The sequence below is a fragment of the Elephas maximus genome, chromosome 3, assembly GCF_024166365.1.
Source record: "Elephas maximus indicus isolate mEleMax1 chromosome 3, mEleMax1 primary haplotype, whole genome shotgun sequence".
NCBI lineage: Eukaryota > Metazoa > Chordata > Mammalia > Proboscidea > Elephantidae > Elephas > Elephas maximus.
In genome coordinates, this window is record NC_064821.1 from 67,174,278 (window position 1) to 67,199,832 (window position 25,555).

Here is a 25,555-nt window from a genome sequence, read left to right on the forward strand (position 1 = left end):
TCCTCCTCTCACTTATTTTGGAATTATTTTTTAAAGATCTTACACATCTTAAATTATTGAATAATTTATTATAGAATAACATCCAGAAGGGACTCTATAATCTAGACCAGTGGTTCTTAAAGTGTGGTCCCTGGACCATCAGCATCACCTGGGACCTGTTAGAAATGCAATCCTAGGCCTCCCCTGAATCTACTGAGCCAGAAACTCTGGCGGTGGATCCCCACAGTCTGTGTTTTAACAAGCCTTCCAGGTGATTCTTATGTATGCTAACGTTTGAGAACCACTGAACTCCCTCACTAGAGAGTTACCGATGTTGAGGCCCACAGTATTAATCCCCCTCGCTACGAGTTGGAATCGACTTGACGGCATCGAGTTTGGTTTGGTTTTGGTTTTGTTTTCCCCCCTCCCTTTAAGTAAGATTTAATTTTCAAGTTTTCTGTCAGACCCAGTCCTATGCTCCAATTTAGGTGTGTCTATTTAAGGTGCTTTAAGAGAGTTCCCCATTCCCAATAGATGTAGATGACTATCTCTGGCAGGGGAGGTATGTATTGCTCTTTGCTATCAGCTCCAATAGGACAACAAAACGCAGTGCGTTGAGTCAAGTAGAACTGCTCCATAGGGTTTCCAAGGCAATTAATCTTATGGAAGCAGACCACCACGTCTTTCTCCTGTGGAGTAGCTGGTGGGTTCAAACCACTGACCTTTTGGCTAGCAGCTGAGCACTTTAACCACTCCTCTACCAGGGCACCTCCAGTAGGGCAAAAGCATGCCAAAAAGTGAGTGAGGTAGTTGACCCTGTTGCCCCTCAGAGTTGGAATGAAAGCTATGTTTGTAGCCAGATAACTGAATTTGAACTTTGAGCTTTCATTACTGGTGCTGCGGTGTACCTCTCTATCTTCTTGTTCTTTAAGAAACAAAAGTTCTATCCTCCTTACATCCTCAAACTCTTGAATATTAGAGATGAACTTTTTAGTTGAGATGCACAAAGCTCTAAATTGCAAGTTACAGCTCCCTCAACAACTGTAACTTAGCCACATTGCTCACTTGGAAGGAAGACAGAATTTAACTGCTTATGCCATAGTGCAAACAGGCTGCAGATGTACAAAGAAAATTTTCCACTATTGGAGGAATAGAAACATGTGGACACTGGGGTATTTGAATTCCCAGCCACAGTATTGAAGCATCATTTTTGGTGTTGGTGAGCAAGGTAATAGTGTATAGCAGCACCATCCTCTTCCAACTGAAGGGCCTTTGTTTGGACTTTCTACACCGTGGAGTTTGTACTGTGTTAATTGCTTACACTTGTCCTGTCCCTTGGATCTCATGCACTAGTGCACACTTACACAGTACTTTGTGGCTTACAAGATGCTTTCACAAACAGGTGGTATTTTCAGTTTACATATGACAAAATCAGAGTTCTAAAGGAGGTTTAAGCGGCTTGCTCAATGACTACTGAATGTATACCATTACTTCTTCATAGTAGCTCCAAAAGTATGTATGCTTTTGTTGTGAGTTCATATGACCAGAGGCATCACAATGCTTCAGGTTAATGAAATGTTCTTTATTTTGTAGCCATCCAGTCCAATGGATCAGATGGGCAAGATGAGACCTCAGCCATATGGTGGGACTAATCCATACTCACAACAACAGGGACCTCCAACAGGACCGCAGCAAGGACATGGGTACCCAGGGCAGCCATATGGGTCCCAGACCCCACAGCGGTACCCGATGACCATGCAGGGCCGGGCGCAGAGTACCATGGGCAGCCTCTCTTATGCACAACAGGTAGATGGTGACTCTGATTACCTTAACTCTTGTTGCTATCCAGGATCTGGTCTATGAGCCATAGAATCAGAACATGTCCTTACCTCCCAAGCCTCTTGACAGGCACACAGTCCAGTTGGCTTAGTTACAGCATGCTACTATCAAGGCCAAGATTGTGGGCACTATCCCATATGTGTTTCAAGGAAGACTGCTCCCTGGCCACAGGCTGTACATATTTGTCTTTTCCTCTTGACCTGTTTGTACCCACTGGGTGGTGATCCCTGCAGGAAGTGGAATGAAAGTTCTGTCCGCCGTATATCCTCACACTCTTGAATACTAAAGGTGATGAAATTTCAGTTGACATGCACAAAACTCTAAATTCCACTGTCTGTCCATTGATACTACCAAGAAAACCACTAATACCATGTGCCCTGGGGATAGACGAACCGCTTTATGTTTCTCAAGGCCTTTGACATATTAGCTGACTGGTTCAAAATGAATGTTTAGAAGGAGACACTGACAGTGGAAGAAAAAGGGAAGGTTGAACAGTAAAAATGCTATTATAAATATTAAGATTTCTTCTCATCTCCTTTTGTCTAGCCATCCGTATCTTTTTAACCTATTTTTTGTATGTGTGGTAAATATATATGTAACAAAACATTTGACATTTCAATATTCTTCACTTGTACAGTTCAGTGACATTATGTTCATCACTTTGTTTAGCCACCACCCTTACTCATTTCTAAATTATACCATCACCCTTAGCAGAAGCTTAGTGTCCCCTAAGCATTGAGTCCTCCTTTCCGCCTCCCCGCCACTCACTCTGGTAGTCACTAATAAGCTTTGGTGTGACTGACTTATTTCACCTCAGCAGAGTGTTTTTAAGGTTTATCCATGTTGTAGCATGTATCAGGACTTCACATACTGTTATATTTTTATTGTCATTTTTTTGTTTTGACAGCATTTTGTATCATTAATGTTTAAGCCATACTGAAAATGGTGAAGGACAGAATATAAAACCTGACTCTAAAACAAAGTGTGCTCTTAAAGAAAATGAAATACACTGTCTTTTTTTTTCCCCCCCAATTAAAAAATGAAGAAGGGATGTAGTGGATGTTCATTTTTTTCCCCTAATTACCAATTGTATCCCCAGCGCCTAGAATAGTGCCTGCTGCAAAGTAAGCAAGTGGGCCCTCAGATATTTTTTGAATGAAGACTGAATTAAAGAGACAACCAAGGTAACTTAGTGATTTACATGCTGTCTTGATTACTAAACCTTGGATTTTCGGTTGACTGAGCCAGGCTGCTACTGACTCTTCATTGTGGTTAGGATACAGATTCCTAGTGCTTGCGAAAACAGCCTAGGCCACGATAAAAAGAGTCGGCTCATTGGTAAAACAGCTACACTTGAACTTTTATAAACTGCCCACGTATTAAATAATGTAAATTTTCACTGGTTGAATGCAGTCCACTTGTAAATAAACCAACTAGTAACCCAGCTTGGCTGTCCTTCTGGCTCAGCTTAGACAGGGATGGTAGGAAAACCCTGGACCCTCTTTAAGTGTGAGGCTTGGCTTGTCTGCTCTCATTACTCATCCTCAGGGCATAGCTTCTGATGAGAATACCTTAGCTTTCTTCATCCTAGAGAGCCGGTGCTAAAAGTATCCTTTCTTTTCCTACAGATTCCTCCTTATGGACAACAAGGCCCCAGCGGGTATGGTCAGCAGGGCCAGACTCCATATTATAACCAGCAAAGTCCTCACCCCCAGCAGCAGCAGCCATCCTACTCCCAGCAGCCACCATCCCAGACCCCTCATGCCCAACCTTCATATCAGCAGCCACCGCAGTCTCAGCCACCACAGCTGTCGTCTTCTCAGCCTCCATACTCCCAACAGCCATCCCAGCCTCCACATCAGCAGTCCCCAACTCCATACCCTTCCCAGCAGTCCACAACACAGCAGCACCCCCAGAGCCAGCCCCCCTACTCCCAGCCACAGGCACAGTCTCCCTACCAGCAGCAGCAACCTCAGCAGCCAGCCTCCTCGACACTCTCCCAGCAGGCTGCGTACCCTCAGCCCCAGTCTCAGCAGTCGCAACAAACTGCCTATTCCCAGCAGCGCTTCCCTCCACCACAGGTAAGATGCCCCTACTTCTTGCCTTTCCCCACTAGTGACCGCAGACAGCTTGGAGGTTGGTGTCATAAGAACTTTGCCATGCAAATTGGTTCTCTAATGTGCACTTAAAAACCAATTAAACTCTGGGTAAACATGCTAACTGGATGAATTGAACTAATAAAGGCATAACCTTCTTAACTGCATAAAGACTTGTAGCTCTCCCTACTTATGAAGAAATAGGACAATGGGAAGTTGCATAGACAGATAAGAAAGACAGCGGGACTGGGTTTTTTTTTTTTAACCAACATATCAGAACTTGAGCATCCAAGTGAGTGTGGTCTTTTTCAAATCAGTCACTGGCAGGTTGTACATTCCAATTGCCATTCCATAAAGTATTTTGGACCCTTTCATTTGAATTCCAATTGGAATCAGGGCCCACATCACATTTTTTAGACTATTCTCTGTAGTGGCACATCTTTTTCTTTTTTGAGGGTGGATTTGATTTGGGGAAATAGCTAAAATTCATTTGGACCCATGTCTGGTGAACAAGATAGGTGATGAAGCCTAAAAATAGCAATTTAGCTTTATTCTTTAAAGAGCAAAAAGAGGAGAAATGACTGAGTGATGACAGGTCCACTAAAGATTTTGTGCATTGGTGGCGTTATTGAAATAAGTATCTTATCCCAAGGTGACAATCTTTGAAGGAAGCAGTACTCATTTTGATACAGAAGTTCTGGTGTGGGTTGTTCTAAATTAATTGGTTTTATTCCTTGATAGGAAAACCTTATAGTTACCCAGACTTTGGCCTTTAACTCCAAGGAATAGCTCTCTGTGTGGCAATAGATGAGTGGCCATGCCATCAGAAAGAGTCTTGAGTTCACCATTGACATTTTTGTCTTAAGAGCCACAGGATGGAGTTTTCTTCCTTCAGACACTATTGTTCATATTCGAGCAGTGTCTAACACCCAGCTTCTCCTGTGTGAGAGAGTCCTATAGCCCATTCACCATGAAGTAAGCTTGCCTGGTTTATCAATGCTAGGCCATCACAGCTTTTGTTTTTCTTGTTTTAGGAGTTATCTCAAGATTCATTTGGGTCTCAGGCATCCTCAGCCCCCTCAATGACCTCCAGTAAGGGAGGGCAAGAAGATATAAACTTGAGCCTTCAGTCAAGACCCTCGAGCTTACCTGTGAGTATTCCTGTAGCCCTCTAAAAGGTGATGGGAACAGAGAGAAAACCAGTTTCTGGTTGGGTGTTGTGGTAGTATTGAGCTAATTGAACAATGAGCTGTTCCTTAAATCCAGGTTGAAAATTCTGTAAAGGAAGAAAGGGTGTATTTTCTAGCCTCTTCATTCATAGGGTGACCCTTGTAGAATGTCCGTTCTGGCTACCTGCCCAGGGAATAGATTTGATCTCTGTTTAGAGTTTATTTTTTTGATCTTGGGCTCTTAGGCATGGATCCAAGTAAAGATCAGAAAAGACGAGAATGTAGGAAGCACTAGTCTGCTCTCCATCTAAGTTGAGAGAATTCTGTTTCTTGACCATACTCTTGAAGGCTTAATTTTTAGGTTTTTGACTTCATGTTTAGCTAGGAGGTAGGATCTGGGGTGCATTCAGCATGCATTGTCACACTGAGAATGGGTGGAGTAAAAGTGGTTTTTCTGGTTGGTGTTTTATGTGAATAGGTGCTTTTGTCTAGTATAGCACTTGGTCCCCAGGTGCTTGATTAGTGTTTATGGCATGGTCTGACCATATCCTGAGACAAGTAGCATAGTCAGGTGATTAAGAGCTTGGACTCTAGAACCAGAATCCTGAGTCTGCATCCTAACTCTGCTACTAACTCTGTAACCTTGGGCAAGTCACTTAACCTCTCTAAGAGAGTACCCATCTCATGGAGTAGTTATTAACATTAAATAGGTTACTATAGAGAGAGTTGACACATTGTAGGATCTCCATAAATACCAGCTATTATCATCACCTTCTCAGAGGGCATAGTGATAGTGCTTGATACCTAAAAGACAGTTAACACCAACTATTTAAACGTACGCTGGTTCCAGGAACATTTATCCTTAGTTTTAGCTCTGCTACTACCTGTGGGCAAGTCACTCAGCCTCTGAAAGTTAATCTGCTAAGAATAGGGATAAAATAGGAGCCTTGAAATGTAGTAAGACAGTAGATAGCAAACTCTCCATTACAAATCCTGCTTCAGTTAGGAGATGGAAATTCAGCCACACATGCCCAGGTAAGAGTCTTGAAATTTTGGCTGTACTCGAATTTGAAGCCTGCCTTTTTAGTTATTCTGACTTGGGAGAAAATGGTATCTGAATCTTTAAGGAGCAGGCAGAAGGTAGGAACTCCATCTCCATCTTGAACCCCCCTGTGGCTTCCCTTGAAGGTCTCTGAGATATAATAACCTTTAGTAGCGAAAGGTCTACCGGGTCTCTCAGCACGTGACGTTCAGGCTTCCCAAGCCAGGATGAATAGTCACTGTCAAATGGGACTACTGAGACTGTGTTGACTTGACTTTCTCAACTGAGGATTTGAAGGGGAGAGAGTGTCTGAATAAAGCAATCACTCTTTTTTCCCTTCTCATTAATGTGTGTTGCAGTCTTTTTCTGCATCCTGAACTTCACTGGAATGTGCTTTTTTAACCTGATTCAGTCAGAAATGTGTAACCACTCCCTCGTCATCTATGGTCTGTGACTAAATATGGGTGAGGTGCTACTGTGGCAAGAACCCAAATCAGTGGACTTTTGCCATGCTGTAAATTGCTCCCCTTCAAAAAGTTTCTGCTTGCTCCTGGTGACCTTTCAATAAAGTTGTATTTGGTGTTTTTCAGCCCTGAGAAGGCTTGTATACAAATACCCTGCATGTGTTCTAAGGGCTGAGGGTTGAAAGGCTTGTACTATTGAATCTAAGAGCTTCTGATTCGACCTACTGAAGTGAAAGTGTTGGCAGCCTCTTAGGCCCACAGGAGGGTTGTTCCTGGGAAGCTTATCACAAAGAGCAATCCCAAGTTCAGGTTTCTGCTATAGATTCATCCAAATGCATCATTTGCTCTGTGGTAGAAACTCCATGTGAGAGGTGAGCTGGCTGGGTTATTGGCATCTTGTTGGCTGAATAGCTTTTTATGCCTCTGCTGCTTACACCAAGAAACAAAAAGTAGTTATTCTTTGAAATTTTGCTTTGATGCCAGATTTTCCTAGCCAGGCTGGAAACAGTCACATCTGAAGAAATGAAAAGTCAAGTTATAAAGGATCCCTAGGTTTGCCAGGGCATTCCTTCACTCAGCACAGGTTTATGGAGCACCTGTTTGTATTTAGCACCAGCGCAAATGCTGGGCTGACTAGAGGGGTAGCCCCTTCAGTTTTCTACATCACCCGCTTCACTCATTTGCCTTACCTGTTTGGCCCTAGAGGCCTTATGATTGTGACCCTTGATTTAAAGACTAAGTATGGTTTCTGATCCTGGTTATTTAAAAAAAATTAGATTTTGAGGAGTTTTACTCACTTATCAATGCTATGGGGTCACCACGTGTTGGAATCAAATTGACAGCAACTTCTTTTTTTAAATGCCAAGTCATTTATCTGCTATTATCTTGATCATGCTATCCCTCTATTTAAAAGCTTCTCAATTATTTTTTCTTTAATCTTAGGATAAAATCCAAAATCCTTAATATTATCTAGGTATTGGAAACACAGATTGCTGGTTTCTGATTCAGCAGATCTGGAGTGAAGCCTGAGAATTTGCACTTCTAACAAGTTTCTTGATGATGCTGATGCTGCTAGACCAGGGATGGCCCTTTGATAATCTTTACTCCAGCTTCATCCCTTTTTGGTCTTGGCTTTCAGTTTCCCTGAGGCCCCATGCTCTTTCTGCTTCTAGACCTTCGTAGGTACACGCTTTCTCCCCTCACTTCTGTTCATCCTTCAGGTCTTTCCTCGGAAAAATCCTTCTTAATAAAGCTTCAAGACTCATCTTAAGTAAATTCTGTGATACCTTCACTGACTACAGGCAGTTTTTATTTTACTTAAAACAAAACTGCAATACTTAAGACATATAAAAAAGTTATATGAGTACCCATCTTTAGAAACCAAACCTTGCTGACACCAGTAAAAGCATTTTATGAGGTCTTCTAGGATCATTCCGCCCTTCTTGTATCCAGAGAAGCATTATCCTTTATTTGAGATTTCTTTGCTCCCTCTTGCCAGAGCCTCTGCTTCTGTTTACTTGGGTCTCTTCCACTACCAGGGGAGTGTTGTCCATTGGGCCCCAATACCTATCACGTTATGCCCCAGACCAGTGGTTCTTGACCTTGGCTGCACGTTAGAATTACCTGAAGAGAGAATGGTCTTTGGGAATCAATACTTGGGGTTCACAGTGTTCTCATTTGTTTGGTGTCACGTGGGCTTGGGCATTGGTATTGTCAGTAGCTGTTCTGGGTGATTTTAATTTACAGCCCAGGTAGCGATCCACTACTCCAGACTGCCAGGTTCCTTACCACTTGTCAGGACACTGAGAGCAGAATTGCTCTGTCTTGTTCATTGCCATCTGAGAGCAGAATTGCTCTGTATTGTTCTTTACCATCTGAGAGCAGAATTGCTGTCTTCTTCGTTGCCATCATTTACCAGTTGCTATAGAATTGATGCCAACTTATGACAACCTCATGTGTGTTAGAGTAAAACTGTTCCACAGGGTTTTCAGTGACTGATTTTTTTTTTTTTTTGATTGCCAGGCCTTTCGTCTCAGTTACCTCTAGGTGGATTTGAACTGCCGACCTTTTGGTTAGCAGCCAAGCACCACCCAGTGCCTGGCATATAGTGGAGCTCTAACTTGTTGAACAAATGATCCTGTACAGTGTCCAATACATTGCTCATTCAGGAAGTATATGTCTGGCAGGGGACAGCTTGACCGTATTACCAGATTGTTTTTTCCACTTCCAGACTGCTATGGGAAGACTCAGATCCTATTTTAGAGGATGAATTATTTGTGTTTTCTAGCAGTAGCCTCTATCTTATAAAATAGCTATCACTTTGCCTTATGTTAAGAAGGTTCTTGTAAGGGGTAAGGGAATGAATCGCTAGGTGTTTCATTAAAATCTTTCATTTTCCTCATTTTAGGGCAAGATCTTTAAAGAACTCTTGTTTGAAGAAGTGTTATCTGACTTTGGATTATAGTCATTTTTGAGAGTGCCTTGGAGTTTTATCTTTAAAAGTTTCTATTTAAGTGATTCCTCCAAGTGTAGGTGGTTTCCCCAGAGCAGTGCTTCCAAAATATTTCTTACTGAAGCTTATTTATAAATGTACATTTTGGTCTTGAAAGTATAGCTGGGATAGCATTTCTACCAGTGATGGAAAATGAATATAAGATTGAAAGCCCTAATCTGGAGAAGTTAGCTGGACTCATTTGCACACCTTAGCATGCATTAAGGATCTACTGGAGATTAATGAAAACACAGATTACTGAGCCCTGGCTCCAGAGATTCTGATTCAGTATGTCTGGGGTAGGGCCCAAAATTACATTTCTAACAACCTCTCGGTTTGCAGACCACACTTGGAAAAGCACTGAACTAGATAGTCCTTTGAAAAGGAAACGGGGGAAAAAAATTACTAGACTAGGAAGCCACAGTGGTGACTTGAATGATAGCGGTGATTGATGCTATTGTTTGACTCTTGATGATCTGAAAGTAAGGCTGTGGGATGAAAGTGGTGGAAAGAGGTACAGTTTACTCCTGGGTTCGGGCAGCCTTACACTGCCCATCCCACCTTGGGACTTCACCTCTGCTCTGTGGTGCTCATCACTGGGGCCCTTCTATCAGCAGGGCCACACCTAGTTGATCACCAAATCCTAGTCTACCTCAGAAATGTCTTTTGAATCTGGTTTCCCCTTTTTTTAGGCCCCTGACATCTCTTACTTGGTGTCATGCCACAGACTCCTGACTGCTCTGTTTCTTTTCCTTCCAAGTCCTCATCGTAATCCCCAGAGTGATTATATAAAAAAAAATAAATCTGGCCAAGTTACATTACTGCTTTAAAACCCCTGGCTACCTGTTGCCTGTAAGTATAAGTCCCCGTGTGATCTGGAGGATACAGATTTTTTTAAAATGTGGGTAAGTTCCCTGTCCCTGGAATAGAACCTGGCACCCCTTTTGCTGTGGTGTTATATGAAAGGCATGTAAGCATTGGACAAGCGTTGGGCTTCAGTTATTTTCTTTGTTTTATTGTGGTAAAAATACAAGAAAACATTTGCCAATTCAACATGTGAACATTTTTTCCATGTACAGCTTGGTGACATTGATTATATTCATCATGTTGTACAGCTGTGACTGCTTCAGTGACTTTTGAAATCATTTGAACTCATAATCCATGATTCTGAATGTGACATGGTCGCTACTCTCTTGGATCCTCCTCTGTCTCATCAGTAAAATAACCAGTTGCTATTGAGTTGAGTCAGTTCCAACTAATGGCGACCCCACGTGTATCAGAGTTAGAACTGTGTTCCATAGGGTTTTCAGTGGCTGATTTTTTGGAAGTACATCACCAGGTCTTTCTTCCGAGGTACCTGTGGGTAGACTGAAACCTTCAACCTTTCAGTTAGCAGTGGCGTGTGTAAATCATTTGCACCACCTAGAGACTCCATTAGTAAAATAAAACCCAAAACCAAACCTGTGGCCGTCAAGTCGATTCCAACTCTTAGTGACCCTACAGGACAGAGTAAAACTGCCCCATAGTGTTTCCAGGTAGCGGCTGGTGGATTCGAACTGCCAATCTTTTGATTAGCAGTCGACCTCTTTACCAGTGCACCACCAGGGCTCCACTGGTAAAATTGATACACATAAAACAGAAAAATGTATGCCCAAGTATTATGACCGCTGTCAGAGTTTGGCGGAGTCAGTGATCTGTTTATGTTTAATAATTGAAGGAAGGCATGGTAGAAGTTCAGTATGAACTAGATGTGGGTGTATTTGGGTGATTAGAAAGGAAAAGTCCAGCCTGAGCAGAGGTTGATGAAGATAGGGTGAAGGATAGATGATATTTGCTGACTGGTCAGGGTCAAGCTTCTTGAAGTGGGGAGTGATAGAAAGGGAAGCTAGATCGATTGGGTTGTAACCCCACTGGCCTAACAATGGATCCGATATTACGGTCCTGCAGATACGTAATTAGGGCAATAACATGAAAAAGCTAAGCTTTGCAACAATATTCCGTTGATGTGTAATATGGTTTTAAAAGGAGGAAGTCTGGAAGCAAGGGGACAAGTTAAGCTGTTAAAATAATCCTGGCAAGAAGTGTGGAGGCCTACCCCTTTGTATCTCACTTTCATAACCACCTGGTTCCAGATGTGAGACGTGCAGGAAAGAATCTATAGAACAGAGAATAAGCAGATTCTATTGGGTGGAAGAATGAATGATACTGGGTGTAAGGAAAAAAAAAGAGAGATTCTATCGACAGAAAAAGAAAAGTTAATAGGGAAAATTCATTTTTGAGGAGAAGTTAAGTCCCATTTTTATTTTGTGGAATACAGTTCAGTGAGCTGATCATAAAATAATGCCTAGTTACTAGTTGGAGATAGCAGATTAAAACTTGGGTAGGGCTGAATCTGGGTAGAGTTTGAAAATTTGAGTCCCTGGGTGGTGCAGATGGTTAAGTGCTGACTACTAGCTGAAAAGTTGGCAGTTTGAACCCACCCGAGGCACCCCAGAAGACAGCCCTGGCAATCTGCTTCCAAAAGGTCACAGTCTTGAAAACTCAGTGGAGCAGTTCTATTCTGCACACATGGGGTTGCCGTGAGTCAGAATCAACTCCACAACACTAACAACAGCAATAGTTAATTAAACCTTAGAGTGAAGGAGGCCTTGTAGACCATGGAGAATGAGAAGAGGAGCCACATGGAGTCCTGGACAGTGTCTGCAGTTATCAGGTAGAAGCAGCCAACAAAGAGCTGGAGAGATCAGAGGAGGACCAAGATTGTCAAATTTCTGGAAGCCAAAGGAGGAGAGAAGATGGTCCCCATCAAATTTATATTCAAGGATAACTGGCAGTTGGGTTTGTCATGAAGCGGATCATTGGTACCCTCTTTAGAGGAGTGAGGAGGAGAGAGCCTGATTTCTGAGAGCTTGAGGAAAGGAAAAGAACAGGGAAAGGTGTAAAGACTGTGGGTAAAGAGCACCCTTGAAAGGCACTGAAAAGAACAAGAGGTGAGCTCAGTCAGCCCAAATTCCTCAGCTTCATCATCGCAAGACCGACATTTGTATAAGGCAGATAGAAGAGGGAAGGGTAAAGATCCTGGAAGATATTCCTCAGAAAATGTGCATTTTTTAACACCAATGTGAGGATCATTCAGGCCCATTAAGACTTAAGACTATACTTTTAGAGATTACTGCGGTAGTGTGTTACTAGAGAAATGTTTCTGAACATGTAGGGCATTGGAAACCCAGATGACGAGCTGTAGTGCTCTCTCCCGAACCTGAGGATGGCTTGTGGTATTGCCTGGCAACAACTACTGCTTTTCAATAACTGGGAGAAAGGACAGGCTGAGTGGTTTCTTTCTTCATTAGTGCTGGTTACTAAAGTCACTGTCTCTTCATCTTTTATATATATTTTTTAACCTTGTAACAGGTTTAAAGTTTTTACTTTAGATTTTGTATTTTGTTTACTTCCCATTTTTGAAATAATGTCCTATAGGCACCTTTACTGTTAAAAATAAACATTTTAAACATATGAAAAAAAAAGATTCTGGCTGAGTATTAAAAAGAAAAACTAAATCCATTGCCGTCGAGTCAATTCCAACTCATAGCGACCCTACAGGACAGGACAGAACTTCCCCATAGGGTTTCCAAGGAGCACCTGGTGGACTATTAAGAGGACAGAAGCAGGTACATCTTTCTGGAATAGTGAGAGAAAGGAAGCGAGGTTCACTTACATGCTTGGCTGCTGTTAAAGATTGAGACCATGCTAATTTCCTCTTGTTAGGTAGGAGTGGAGGTTATTGATGCTGGGATTGAGATGGAGAACAGGATTAGGATGTTTAATGTCTGTTAAATTATCCATACATACTCTTTTATCACTTGCATTTCCGAGCCATTCTTTCTAAATGTAGAGGAGATTGCCTTTAGGTTTCACTTTACGTAGTGTATGGCAGCACTCATGTTTTACTTCTGCCGTATTCTCAGACTCTAAGAGCTTGGGTTACAGTGGTCTGGAAAGGGGAAATGTGAAGGAGTTATGTTGTTCATTTAGAATCTGAATATTAGAAGGCAGAAGAAAGGCTAGGCAAGGAGCTACATACAGCCAACAGCAATTGTCCTGAATTTGAATGTATTGAGCGCCTACCCCAGTTTGACATGTGAAGAAACTAACGGTCAAAACCAGGATTTGAATCAAGCTCTCTCTGATCAAATAAAATGTTTCCTCTAGCTTCTCACCCAGAAGAAGAAAAGCAATCACGATCTGATTCCCTCTTCATTTTTAACCAAAACCCTCAACTCTTTGCTACTACCTAGACTTGTCCTGAAGGATGGATTTCCTTTCCATATTTGCTTTTCCAGACATTCTTGTGATGGAGGCACATAAAAGTTGTGAAAAGCGCAGCTGGGGCGGGGGAGGTCGTGAGGAGATGGCTACACCTTTAGAACCTGACTCCTGGAGGAATTAGCCAACTAGGGAGTCACCTAGAACAGCGGATAGTTGATTACAGTTTGGTTCTTTGGTCCCCCTTGTGCTGGATGAAAATAAGCCCTGTTCTGTACCTTTCTTAGAATCCAGTGTTCAGGTTTGTGTTAACGCTCATTAGTTAGACTCTTGCTACTCAAAGTGTGGTCCATGGTCCAGCAACATGGAAATCACCTGGGAGATGGCTAGAATTGAAGTTTCTCAGGCCCCATCCCAGATCTGTTGAATCCAACTTTTCATGCTAATAAGATCATCAGGTGGCTCACATCTAATGGTTGAGAAGCACAGATTTAAAGACTGAGAGCTGAGATTAAAATTTTCAAACGACATATCAATCTAGGGACTTTGGAATGCAATACATTTTACTGTGTCTCTAGTAAATTTAAATAATCTCTGAGTGTAGGAGATGGAAGTGGGAGACCACCACCAGTTGTATAGTGGGTGGTTTGGGGGCCCTGGTTCCCCTTACTTACTGTCTAGACCCCTTTTGCAGCCTCGTATCTCTGGCCACTCAGCTGTACCTTAAACTCCTTACAACTCTGTCCTTCCTGCCATTGTCCTTTTGTGTAAGATGTTCCCCACTTTAAAAAAAAAAAATTTTTTTTTTTTTTTTTTAGTGTTTAGTAAGCTTCTACTTTGGCCTCAAAACCCAACAGTTTCTTCATGTTGCCATAACATTTTGATGATACCTCTGCTTAAGGCCTGTATCTGACAGTCATTTTGTGCCCAGCACAGGCAGATTTTCAATAAGTCTATGTTGACTAGCCTCTACCTGTCTGAGCTAGGGAGTCCCTGGGTGGTGCAAACGTGGTTAATGCACTCAGCTGCTAACCTAAAGGCTGTAAGTTTGAGTCCTCCCTGAGGCATCTCAGAAGATTTGATGATCTACCTCTGAGAGACAAGCCATTGAAAACCCTATGGAGCACAGTTCTACTCTGACGCACATGGGAATTGCCATGAGTCGAAATCGACCCAGTGGCAAGTGGTATGGTATGTCTAAGCTTAAAACCAAAAACAAGACCCGTTGCCATCGAGTCAATTCCGACTCAATACTGGCCCTATAGGACAGAGTTAGAACTGCCTCATAAATGGTTTCCAGGGAGTGCCTGGTGGATTTGAACTGTTGACCTTTTATTTAGCAGCTGCAGCTCTTAACCACTGCACCAGCAGGGTTTCCTATCTAAGCTTAAGGGCCAGCTTTTTGTTGTCTCGGTTTATTGAGGAAGAGACAGAAATCCTCTCAAGGCTTAAAAAATTGGAATGCTTAAAGAATTTCTATCTTACACTGTTTCTCTTCTCTTTTGTCCCATTTCATGGTAGAAGGAAGGAGGCCCAACAACAGTTCTTACCTAGGTTTTTGATGGTTTATTTTTAAAGAGATAACAGAAATACCACAGCAGTTTTGGCACCCAGAGAAGCTAGGCTGTTCTGAAGTTGGTGACCTCCTCTTTTTATATTTGACCATGTGCTTGCTCTCCTTGAAATGTAGCCCAGGTGCACAGGTCCTTCTCTACCCGCACCCCCCCCCCCATATCTGCCCAGACTGCTCAGAGCAGCTGGATGTAACGTCCCTTCTCTAGAAAGCTGGTTCTCTCGCAAAGCTGGCCAATCCGCTTCTCCATCTTAGTCACGCTGCTTCAGCCCTGATACTGCCTGGTGCCTGCCAGAGCCTGTGCTGCTTGCAGCAGATTACTGTATGCTTGTTCCCGGGCTGTTTCCTGTTTCTATTCTAGTCACTGGTGGCTCAGCTCTGCTTCCTGCCTGTGTGTCTCACACAGATTCCTCTTGCTAGAACCTTTTGTTTTCTTTGTAACAACCTCAGTCTGAAAAGCAACTGAGCGGTACTTCTGTGACAGCTCCTGGGGTCAGTCAGCCCTACTGAAGACTGGCTGGCAGTATACCCCTGGCCCAGTGCATCATTTGGATTTGACCTTGTTTTTCAGTTTGACCCCAACCCTACTACAGAAGGCTGGTGGCTCTTTGCTTAGACCAGAAATTGGTAACAGGAGGTCAATTGGGATATTGTGCAGACTAAACTTGTCCTCACTTATTAGCCACATAGGGGTGCCAGACTAGTGTGCTCTGGCTCTCTTGTACTTGGAGCTTAAAAATATATTTCCTACTGCTGAGGATGATACTTGGTACCCTTTCTAGCCCAGGCTTCCCTGAAAGCCAGGGAATACTTATTTTGAGTTGGTCAGGCAATACCATCCTCAGCAGAATAGCAGCCTGCACAGACCACAGGGCTATAAAGGAAAGCATATGCTTACTTGACGTTCCATCCTGTGTGAGCAGTTCAACCCTGTGGAGCTTGGGGTGGGAGGGAGGAAGTACGGGGAGGTTGTGAGAAAAGAAGTGAAGGAGGTTGTCCTGGATGAATGTATTTGAAGGTCTAAGACGCCTCATCTTGTCCACTCTCCAGAGAAAATGATTTTGTGAATAATTTTGTTTTCCTCTCCTTTTCATAACGGCTCTTTGGGATCATCTGATAATACTGTATCAGATGCACTGAATCCTAGGTATGTTAAATAGAGAGAGGTTTAATATAGGGAATTCAGGGTTCACAAAATTGTTGGAAAGCGTGGAGGATCATGTTCTAGGCTGGGCCTCCAGGAATGGGACCCAGAATAGTACTAGATGTGACCTATCAGGGGAACTCCTTCTTCCAAGCCACTGTTAGAGGGCTTTTAAATCCCACCCGTAAATCTGCGATCCAGAGATCAGTAGGCCAGATTCCAGAAGCAGCAGGTACTGTCACCAGAACCACCACCTAGTTAACTGAAGGATGGAACCAAAATGCAGAAACCACCGAAGGAGACAAAAGTATGGTCTTTGCCACACTTTGAACTAATCTCATAAATCTGCTTCTGATATACAGAATTTATATTGTATCTGAAACCCATCTACTAGGGATTCTTGGAAATGTAGTTTTTAACTTTCTAACATTTCCATTTAGGAAAAGGGTAGAATGGAAACAACATAAACCAGTTCACAGAATATTCACCACATTAGCTCTTAACACAGCCCCATCCGCCGAATTCAGGGCCCAGAAAGGGGTAAGAGACTTGCCTACGGTCATTGAGTAAATGAGAACATTGGGTTTCCTGACTTCCAGGCCAATGGTTTTACTATTTGGACCAATCCAGGCTTCAATAAAAAGATCTTTTAGAAAAAGGGAGAATACTACATTCAGTAAACAGAGACTTTGCATTCCATATTCTCTTCTCTTTGACGGCAGCGGTAGTGGGTTTTGGAGAAAGGGAAGAAGGAAGAAGGATGTGAGGTTGAGATTCCTAGGCAAAGGGAATGGTACTTAGCTTTCGGGTTTAGGTCCATCCCCTAGGAGGATGTAGAAGGCACTTACTTTGGAAGGAACCTCTCAAAAACTAGAATTTCCTGAAATTTCTCAAGTAACATATAGATGAACTCAGTTGCTTTAGTGACGATGGCTTCCCTCTACCCACCCATCTTTCCCTTTTCTCTCCTGCTGGTTCTTCATAACCGTCTGCATGGCTGGCTGGAAGATTACCTCTGCGATGCACATACCTTAGCTTCTGCTGTTGTCATTCTGTAAAAAACAAAACCAAAAACCAAACCCAGTGCCGTTGAGTCAGTTCCGACTCATAGCGACCCTATAAAAAGACCAACCAAATTCAGAAAGCCAACCCATAGATGTATGGTTGCCAAACCCTTTCTTGTCCCTCCTTGGGGTACTAGAGCCATTTGAACAGGAAATAAGCCACATCCACCTAGAAGTGGCATTCTTGCACAAACCAGTAGGCTCCCCGCCACCCCCCGAAGCCAAGGTGAGAATCTGTTCCTTCAAACTTGGCCCAGAGGGGAGTACCCTTTAGTGTGGACTATGTTGGCATACCTAGTTAAGTGAAGTATAGAATTAGCTCTATATTTTCCTCAGGTTTCTTGGGTGTTCCATCTGAAAGCTGTTATGAAACTGATATGTATTCTAGTGTTGTCCCTTTGGGGGCCAGTGCTTGGTCTCTTGTACTGCCTACTTGCTTAGGCAGAACTATCCAGGCTATGGAAGATTCCATCTTCCCCACCTTGTATCAGCATGGAACTGGTTGGCATTGTGATGTAATCTCTGATTGCGATGAGGCGGAGCTCACCTCCAAGCTGCTAGCTTCCTTCCCACTTGACCTTTCCCAGGAAAGCCAAAAAGCTGTGCCATAATGAAGGTGGGAACAACAGCTCTGAGAAGCAGCAAATTTGTCTTTTAAGGTCAGCCTTGATGTGGGAAGAAAACTGGCCCCTCCTAAATATTGTTTGCTGAGATGGGTAAAGGTAATTTCCTGTCATTTTGGGAAACCAAGTTTCAAATGAAAGATATCAGTGTCCAGAAGAACCGTTATCAAGAATATTTGTTTTCCCTTGGTTTAATTCCAGAACTTGCCTATGGTTCTCCCTGTGTTTCAGAGTTGTTCTTTTGGCTAAAAGGCTTTGGGGATGATGGTTGTTATTTCTGGTTCAGGATGCTACCCATTCCCCATCCTCAGATCTGTTTGTTCTGCCCCTCTTTGGATTTTATTTAGACTAGTGGGCCATGATAGGGAAGACTGCTGATGAATATAAATTCAGGGCTTTTAACTACCAAACCAAGAAGGCCATCCAGCCCCTAGACCTTGGTGTAAGCTAGATTTATCATAGAAAGATAGGGGAGCCTGCTTTCCATAAAGATTTACAGCCTTGGAAACCCTATGGGGCAGTTCTACCCTGTCCTACAGGGTTGCTATGAGTTGGAATTGACTCAATGGCAGTGGGTTTTTTGGAATCTTGCCTTCCCCGGTTGTACTTGTTGCATCCTTGCTTGCTTTCTGGTTGCTGTAATTCTGAGAGGCAACCAGGCTTACTGTAGAAAGGAGAGCCAGATGATGTGGAAGCGTAAGGCAACCCCCTCCCCTTAACACTCCTTATACCCAGGGCGCCGCTTTCTTTTCTCTATCCCTTTCCTCCCACTCCTGCCCTCCTTGCTCAGGTTTTAGAATTGCAACTGATGAGCTGGATCATAGGACAACCTCTGTGTGGCTTGCTTTCCTAAGAGGGGGACTTGGAAAAAGTAGGGGGTTCCTAACTTCTTTGCCTTTTCTAGCTTTGCTTTTGTTTCCTGCTGGGATTAAAACAGCCCCATTCCATAAATATGCACTGCTCTTGGCTGCTCTAACTCAGGCCTAGCTCTGACCCAATTTCATTTTTTTCAGACTTGAGTCTGTTAGCTAGTGACCCTCAAAAAAACTTTGTATATTTCGACCAAGAGGTGATTTCTGACTAGGTGAGACGTTCTCCCCTGGCCTGAGTGAAAAGCCTCTGGGATGAGAGGGATGTGTGCAGGGGGGCTGATCGGGCAGGTAGTAGCATGGTTATTATACAGGCCTGGTAGGGACTGTGACAAACAGGAGAACAGGACTTCAACCAGTTACAGGTTTTACAGAATCTTCTACTGGGAGTTCCAGGGTCTTCTCTTTTTTTAAAAGTTGGGAACCTAAATTTTTATGTAAAATCCCCCAATTTTTAGGTGGGTATATATGGGGATGTTTCACAATAGATTCAGTGGTTCTCTGGGGCCCATAGGTCTGCCCCTGCTGCTTCTCAGGGGCCGTGCCATATAGGTTTGGCTCCTTTCTTGTATTTACTCCCTTGCAGCTGATGCCTAGAATTTCTCTTGAGGGAGGGGCCAGCTGTGAGGAGCACCATCTCATCTATCCATTGCTAGCTCTCATTGTGTTTGGTGTTTATTTTATTGGTTTGGGGGGGGGGGAACGCAGGGGAGATGTTGAGCAGAAGCACTCGATGTGATTAAACCTCCAGCCGAGCAGATCTGTGGGAGCAGAATATCGACCCCTGGAAAATCAATGGCTGCTGCAGTGGCCGAGCTGGCTGTTTGCAGGGGCTCCCATCACAGGAATGCAACCAGCCTGGCAGTCTTTCATCTCCCTTTCTTTCACCTCAGCATAGCCTCAGTCTCCATCCAAAGGGTCAGACCTACCTCATGAGATTTTGCTGAGGTGGATTAGAACAGCAGGTTCTTATCTTTTTGTAATTGGATTGAAATTTCTACAATGACAGAGTCCCACCTCCCAAAAGCCTCCTTTCCAGACGTTTGTTCCTGCACTGCAGTTCTAGCAACAACTCTTACCCGATTGCCCAAGGCTCATTTGGAGGTTGCACTGTTCAGTTTAGACAGGAGAGCAGGTTCCCGTGACATCAGCACCCAGGAGCCCCTCTCTCAGTATGGAGGTCTAGAGTTCAGGCACCTGGGGAGTGAGGGGGTAGAGAGCAAAGGAAAGATAGAAGACTAATAGAAATTGGGTCTAAAGAGGATGCTTTTGAGTAGATTATTCATTTATCAAGCATATTGCTTTTTGTGTACCTGGCATTTTTCTGTCACTGATGGCGCAGTGGTTAAGAGCTCGCTTGCTAACCAAAAGGTCAGCAGTTCAAATCCACCAGCGCTCCTTGGAAACCCTGTGGGGCAGCTCTACTGTGTCCTATAGGGTCACTATGAGTCAACTCAATGGCAGTGGTGCGGGTGGGGGGAAGAGGGGAGAGAAGAACGTAGGAGAATACAGCCTGGTCCTGCTCTGGTCTCACAGGCTAGTGGGAGAGAAGACAGATATAGCACAATGTCATCAGTCCTGTACTTGGGTTCTGCAATGATGGGTCCTAGAGGAGCCTTGGAGGAACTCTGGGCTCTGCTTGTGGGGTGAAGAGCCAGGGAAGTTGTTCTGTTTAAAGCCCATATTTTAGCAGAATGGCTAGTGGACCGCTGCCTTCTGTGGATGCTGCTCCCAGGAAGGTATTTTCTTCTTTGAAGTTCCCAAGGCTAAAAAACAGTTTTAGTCTGTAGTAGTTGTACCTGTGGTCCATCTTCAAGCACTAGATCCTCCCACCCACTTCTGCTCTTGGGTAGCTGGGAAATTGGCCAACCTGATACATGTTAAAGGAAAGATTTGTTACCCCAATGTCAGAGCCAGACCGTGGACAAGGGTTTGAAGCTTGCTTGGCTTACGCTTCAAGAAAGGAGCCTTCCCATGTTGTAGTTTGGGAAGGGGGTACCTAAACAAGGCCCAGTTGTCCTGCAGTCCTATGGGGTCATTGTAAGCAGTGGGCTTGGGGTTTTTTTTTTGTTTGTTTGTTTCTTTTTTAAAGAGTGGTGGCAGGGCTGAGTGAGGAAAGTGTGAGGGTTGAAATCTCTTGAGATGAGGCCATCTAGAGGCCTGGGATGTTTGACTTCTCCCTGAGCCACGCCCCTGTTGCTTGATAATAAGATTAAAATTTGAATGCATAGCAAAGATAGACATCTACCTTCATGGAACTTAACTTCCTGCTTGTTTCCCTAGATTCTAAGTCTCCCCCGATCTGTTCACCCCCCCCACTTCCCCCCTGCCCCATACGTATTTAAGTAACCTGTCTAAGAACCCAGGGGTGAGAAAAAGAACTGTGACCTTTAGCATAGAAAAAGTAGGTTGAAGAGGATTATAAGGTAAAGTCTGCAAAAGCTGGAACCTGCGTAAGGTGGAAACCTGTCAGAGAAGGAAAACTCACTGGGTGTTTGAGGTAGGATTCTTAATAGACAGCATTAGAACAGTGGTAAGCACCCTGCCAAAGGCAGAAAATTTGGGAGACCCAGAAAAACAAGGCAGTCCTGTTGAGTTTCGGCTCTTACAGATTTCACTGTAGGTGAAAGGGCTAATTTGAAATAGACAATGAAGAGTATAGGAAGATTGGCCAGGAAAAAGGAAGACATGTACCATTATACTTGTAGAGTTGAATTATCTAGTTTTAGTCTTTCCTTCTATAGCGGAGCTAACAGGGGCCTAGTGAAGTTAGCCCATCCAAAGTCATAGCTAATCACCCATAGATGATTCCAGAGACAGGTTATTGCCTTACCTCGACTGACACGTGGAGCCCAGCCTTTGGTAATGACAAACTTCCACATTCTGATGGAAAGAGTGCAGGCTTTTGGAATAAGAGTAATACGGATTTGAACTCCAGTTCTTCTGTTTAATAGCTCTCTGTCATTAAACTTCTGAGCCTGCTTCATTGTTAGAATGGGCATGACAGTGGATTCTTGTTATTCATAGTAGTTATGTTCTATATAAAGTCGCCAGAAGCACTGAATTAGTGAATAATAAACCAGCCATGTTCAACCTCAGCTGGGAATAAGCTGTCAGGTGACTCAAGTTTTTTGCTGCTCTGCGCGTGTACTCATATTATTGCGGATGCACTCTATGAATATTGATTTGGGGGTTACAAGTAAATTTTAGCGATTAGGTAAATTCGCAAATACAGAATCTGTGGATAAGGATCAACTGTGCCTATATCAGAAGATGATTGTGAGTTAAATGAAATGTGAGTCAACCACTTAGCTTAAGTTTGAGCACATGGTAGTCACATATTCATGTCATTTCTGCTTCCCTTCAAGAGGGAGATATGAAGGGACTTGCTTTATTCCTTCCTATTCTTTGCAACATCCTTTGAATTTGGAGATTTGGTCTCCCAGAGCTTTCTTTAATTCTGACATATATAGGGAATTTCCTCCTGGAGATGGTCCCCTGAAAAGCATTATGGAGACAAGAAGAGACTGACCCTTCTCTGCTGTGCATTCCCCACCAGGCAGCCAGAAGGTACCGGGAAGAATGATCCATTATCCCCAGAACAATAGCCTATTGTAGAGAAAGAGAAGAGGGAGTTTGGTTGGGGGTCTCATCCTATGTGGTGGTTTCTAGGATACAAACCAAGTTTTTGGAAACTTGCGGGGGCAGGGGGAAGAGGGTTGGTAGGAAATAGAATTTTCTGAGCCTTCTTGGAGCAGCTTCTGCTGTTCCATGCAGTGTGTGCTTGGTCCTAAACCAAACTAACTTGGTCCTTGTAAAAAATGGTGGCACAGGGGCTTCTGATGTCCTCTAACTTCATAAGGGGGAAGGAGAATCAATTAAGATCAACAGCCCAAGGCTGAGTCCTGTGAGACGGAGGTCAGACATACCTCCTGTCCTCAACCTTTTTACCAGTTCTGACCTGTGGCACTCTCAACTCTGCTGGATTCGATACTTTGTTGCAGTGATCACACAGAACTCACAGACCATACTCACAGTTATGGCTTTCCTTAGGGAAGTTACAGTTCACAGTTGTAAGTTACAGGTTACAAGTCAGGATCAGGGAACAACTCAGGATACAGCTCTTTGGTCAGGACAGCTTCTTGGCGGTACCCACAAGCAGGCCTCTCCTTGGCCTTTGGCCTCTTGGCCCTCTTGGGCCTGCCTAGCCTCTGCCCTGCTCGGGCAAGTGTTACAAAGCTCTTTAGCTCCACCAGTAAGTGCCTGGAGGTACCACACTCTGGACTCCCTCAATAAGCCTCAGCCTGAGGCCTGAAGGCGCTCAGCTCTCTCACTCCATGAGTTGGTAAGCCCACTGCGCCGTCTCACACCAGCCTCCTGGTTATACCGCCTCCGTTTCTCCACTGCTGCCTCTCACCGTCTTGCGCCATCTCCGGTGTTACAACTCTTTCTTTCTGTGTCTCCTGTGTCTGGGAGGTTCTCAGCGTAGGGACCCCAGGTCCAAAAGATGCGTTCTACTCCCATATCTTCTTTCGTGGGTGGTGAGGGCCCCCCCACCACCACCTGTGGAACGGTTCATTTTGAGCTTAATGGAATGGCAGAACATTATTAGTAAACTGTCCAGTCCCCTTGGTGGGCCACAGCATCTTATTCACATAATCCCACCCAGTCATTTGGTGGGAGTTAAACAAGACCATGGTGAGAAATGCCATATAAAAGCCATCCATCCCACCTCAGTCTTAAACTAAAAGGATGTGCCTTTTCCTCCTCTTCCTTACCACCTGCTTAACCCTTGACCTGCAGGTACAACCAGGAGTAAGAGGAAGCCTATTCTTTGTGTTGATTCACTGTTGGCATTTCAGCCAGTGCCGGGTAGCCTGCTCTATGGGCATAGACAGCAGTTAAATCTGTTGACCTGAGACCACTCCTTGTAATAATGGTACAACAATTCTATAACCCTGGAGTCCCTACCAGTTTAGGGCGGGTCAGATCTTTCTTCCTTCCATTTAGTGAAGATTGAAGAGAAAAAAAGAGAACCTGTAACTGAACTTTTATCATATTGAAATTGTTTTTAGAAGTGTTTCCTAGAGGTAGCCTCTTCCTACCCACTCCCATCTCCCCAGATATGTTGCTTGAGGAAGGCTTCATGAAAAACCAAGTCTTCCCAGAACTTTGTTTGCCGTAAGTAGCTGCTATACAGTTAAGTTTGTCTTAGTCCTTTTTTCTTAAAGTTTGTTAAAGCTGTTGCCTCCTTCCCTACTTTCTTCTTGTCTTCAAGGCTTCTGTTCCTCAACCTCTTCTCTGTTCTTTAGAATTTCCTCCCGTTCTCCAGCATAGAAACAGCCTCCTGCCATGCCTTTGGATCTTTTAGAGTGTGTGTGTGGGGGGAGGTAGGGAATGGAAGGCGGCGGGGGTTGGGGGACCCTGGCCGATTGCTGGTGCAGCTTTGATCATTTCAGGCTGTTCATTTGGACTTTTTTTCATTCTAGGATTGTCATTTAAGTGGGTGTGACTGAGTTATGAGGTTCCCACAACCAAAAAACAAAACCAAAGATCTTACTACAGGCATGTGTATAGAATTTACCTGGTTCTCTTGGTGGTGGTTTGCCTGCTAGTAATCAGCAGAATTCGGCAAAAGCGCTTCACAACTGAAAGGATGTGAGAACTCCATCTGGGGTTAGCGAAAGCTCTGTTCCTCAAGGATTCAGCCAGATTTACCGGAAAACCCTCAATCTGAACATTGCCTTGAGCCTGTTCTTTAGACTTGTCAGCTGGTGTTCTTTAATCTGCCCAGCAAAATGAACTGATGTCATCTTCTCAAGGCCCTGTGAGGAGATCATTTAAACGCCCCCCCCCTCCTCTAACTCTGATCTGGTATCTTCCTGTTTGAAAATGTACTCCACCAGGCAGCCAATTCATGTTAGAACTTGCAACCCTTCCTGTGAGAGCACCAGCTCCCCCCCACAAATGAGGTATGGACTGTGTGATTTCAGGCATGGTTTTGTTTGTGGTGTGAAGAGAAGGTGTTAGCTGCTGAGTCCTGTTTGTCAGCAGAGCTTGACGGATCCATGCTGGCATTCGCTGGGGCTGGGCAGCCAATCACAGCTGGAACAGTTATCGTCATGGAGTCCCTGTGGGTTTCCTCTATCAGGTCACATCCCAAAATAACATTGGGCAGTATTTCAAGTGAAGAAACGAAGGTTTTCGGGGCTGTAGCCAGCCTGGAGTGTGAGATTCTGTGTGAAATAGTTGGACTTGCTCCAGCGCTTTTGATCTGCATGGTAGATGAGCAATAAAATGCATGAAACACGTTGGAAACACGTGAGGAAATTCTCCCTGGCCCTGCTGCTTCCTTGGAACTGGCAGGGCCCTGAGTGAGCTAATCCTCACCTCCCATCTCTTGGCTGAATTATGCTTGGAGGAGAATGAACCCAGGAAAGGAAATCTTGCCACTAAAGGGGGATGGCTACAATTCTTTCTGCAGTCTTTCCAGAAGATACCTGTTGGGTGGGCCCTTTTGTAGAGCTGAGAACCAAAGAGTCCTCAAATGCCAAAGGTGAAATCCTACCAGGAAAAGTAGGGCTTTGATTGATTGAACCTTTTCTTTGTAAGTGTGTTGTAGAAAATTGAACTTGTTAGGCATATTGAGGTCTGACTCAACAACCAGACACCTGGCTTTTTGTGGAACAAAAGACCTGAAAAACTGGCTTTTTGTAGGGTAGAAAGTAGAGGTGTGTCCTATACAATGAAAGGACATGGAGTTCAGAGCATTATCTTTTCATGTAGATAGGGGGGGCCATTCAGACTTAGTTTTAAGCTGGGCTTCTAGTCAGCTTCCTGTGCCCCAGAGATTTTTCATAACTTTTGGAGACTTCTACCCTTACCTCTCCTCTCATTCCCAGTAAAAACATTTGCCACTGGGACTGACGGGTATGTCTT

General features: G+C 43.9%; 1 protein-coding gene and 1 non-coding gene across 3 annotated transcripts in view; both read left to right on the forward strand.

The window, feature by feature from the left end:
- ARID1A (AT-rich interaction domain 1A) overlaps positions 1 to 25,555 on the forward strand; it is a 73,060-nt gene that overhangs the window by 26,096 nt on the left and 21,409 nt on the right. For both annotated transcript variants that reach the window (XM_049878381.1, XM_049878382.1), the window contains exons 2-4: positions 1,573 to 1,785; positions 3,447 to 3,899; positions 4,949 to 5,065. In XM_049878381.1, coding sequence (XP_049734338.1) covers positions 1,573 to 1,785; positions 3,447 to 3,899; positions 4,949 to 5,065 — 783 coding nt within the window. The remainder of the gene's footprint in view (positions 1 to 1,572; positions 1,786 to 3,446; positions 3,900 to 4,948; positions 5,066 to 25,555) is intronic.
- Positions 12,231 to 12,415, forward strand: LOC126074214 (small nucleolar RNA U3). Its single transcript, XR_007517012.1, has one exon. It is a non-coding gene; the product is annotated as a small nucleolar RNA U3 (small nucleolar RNA).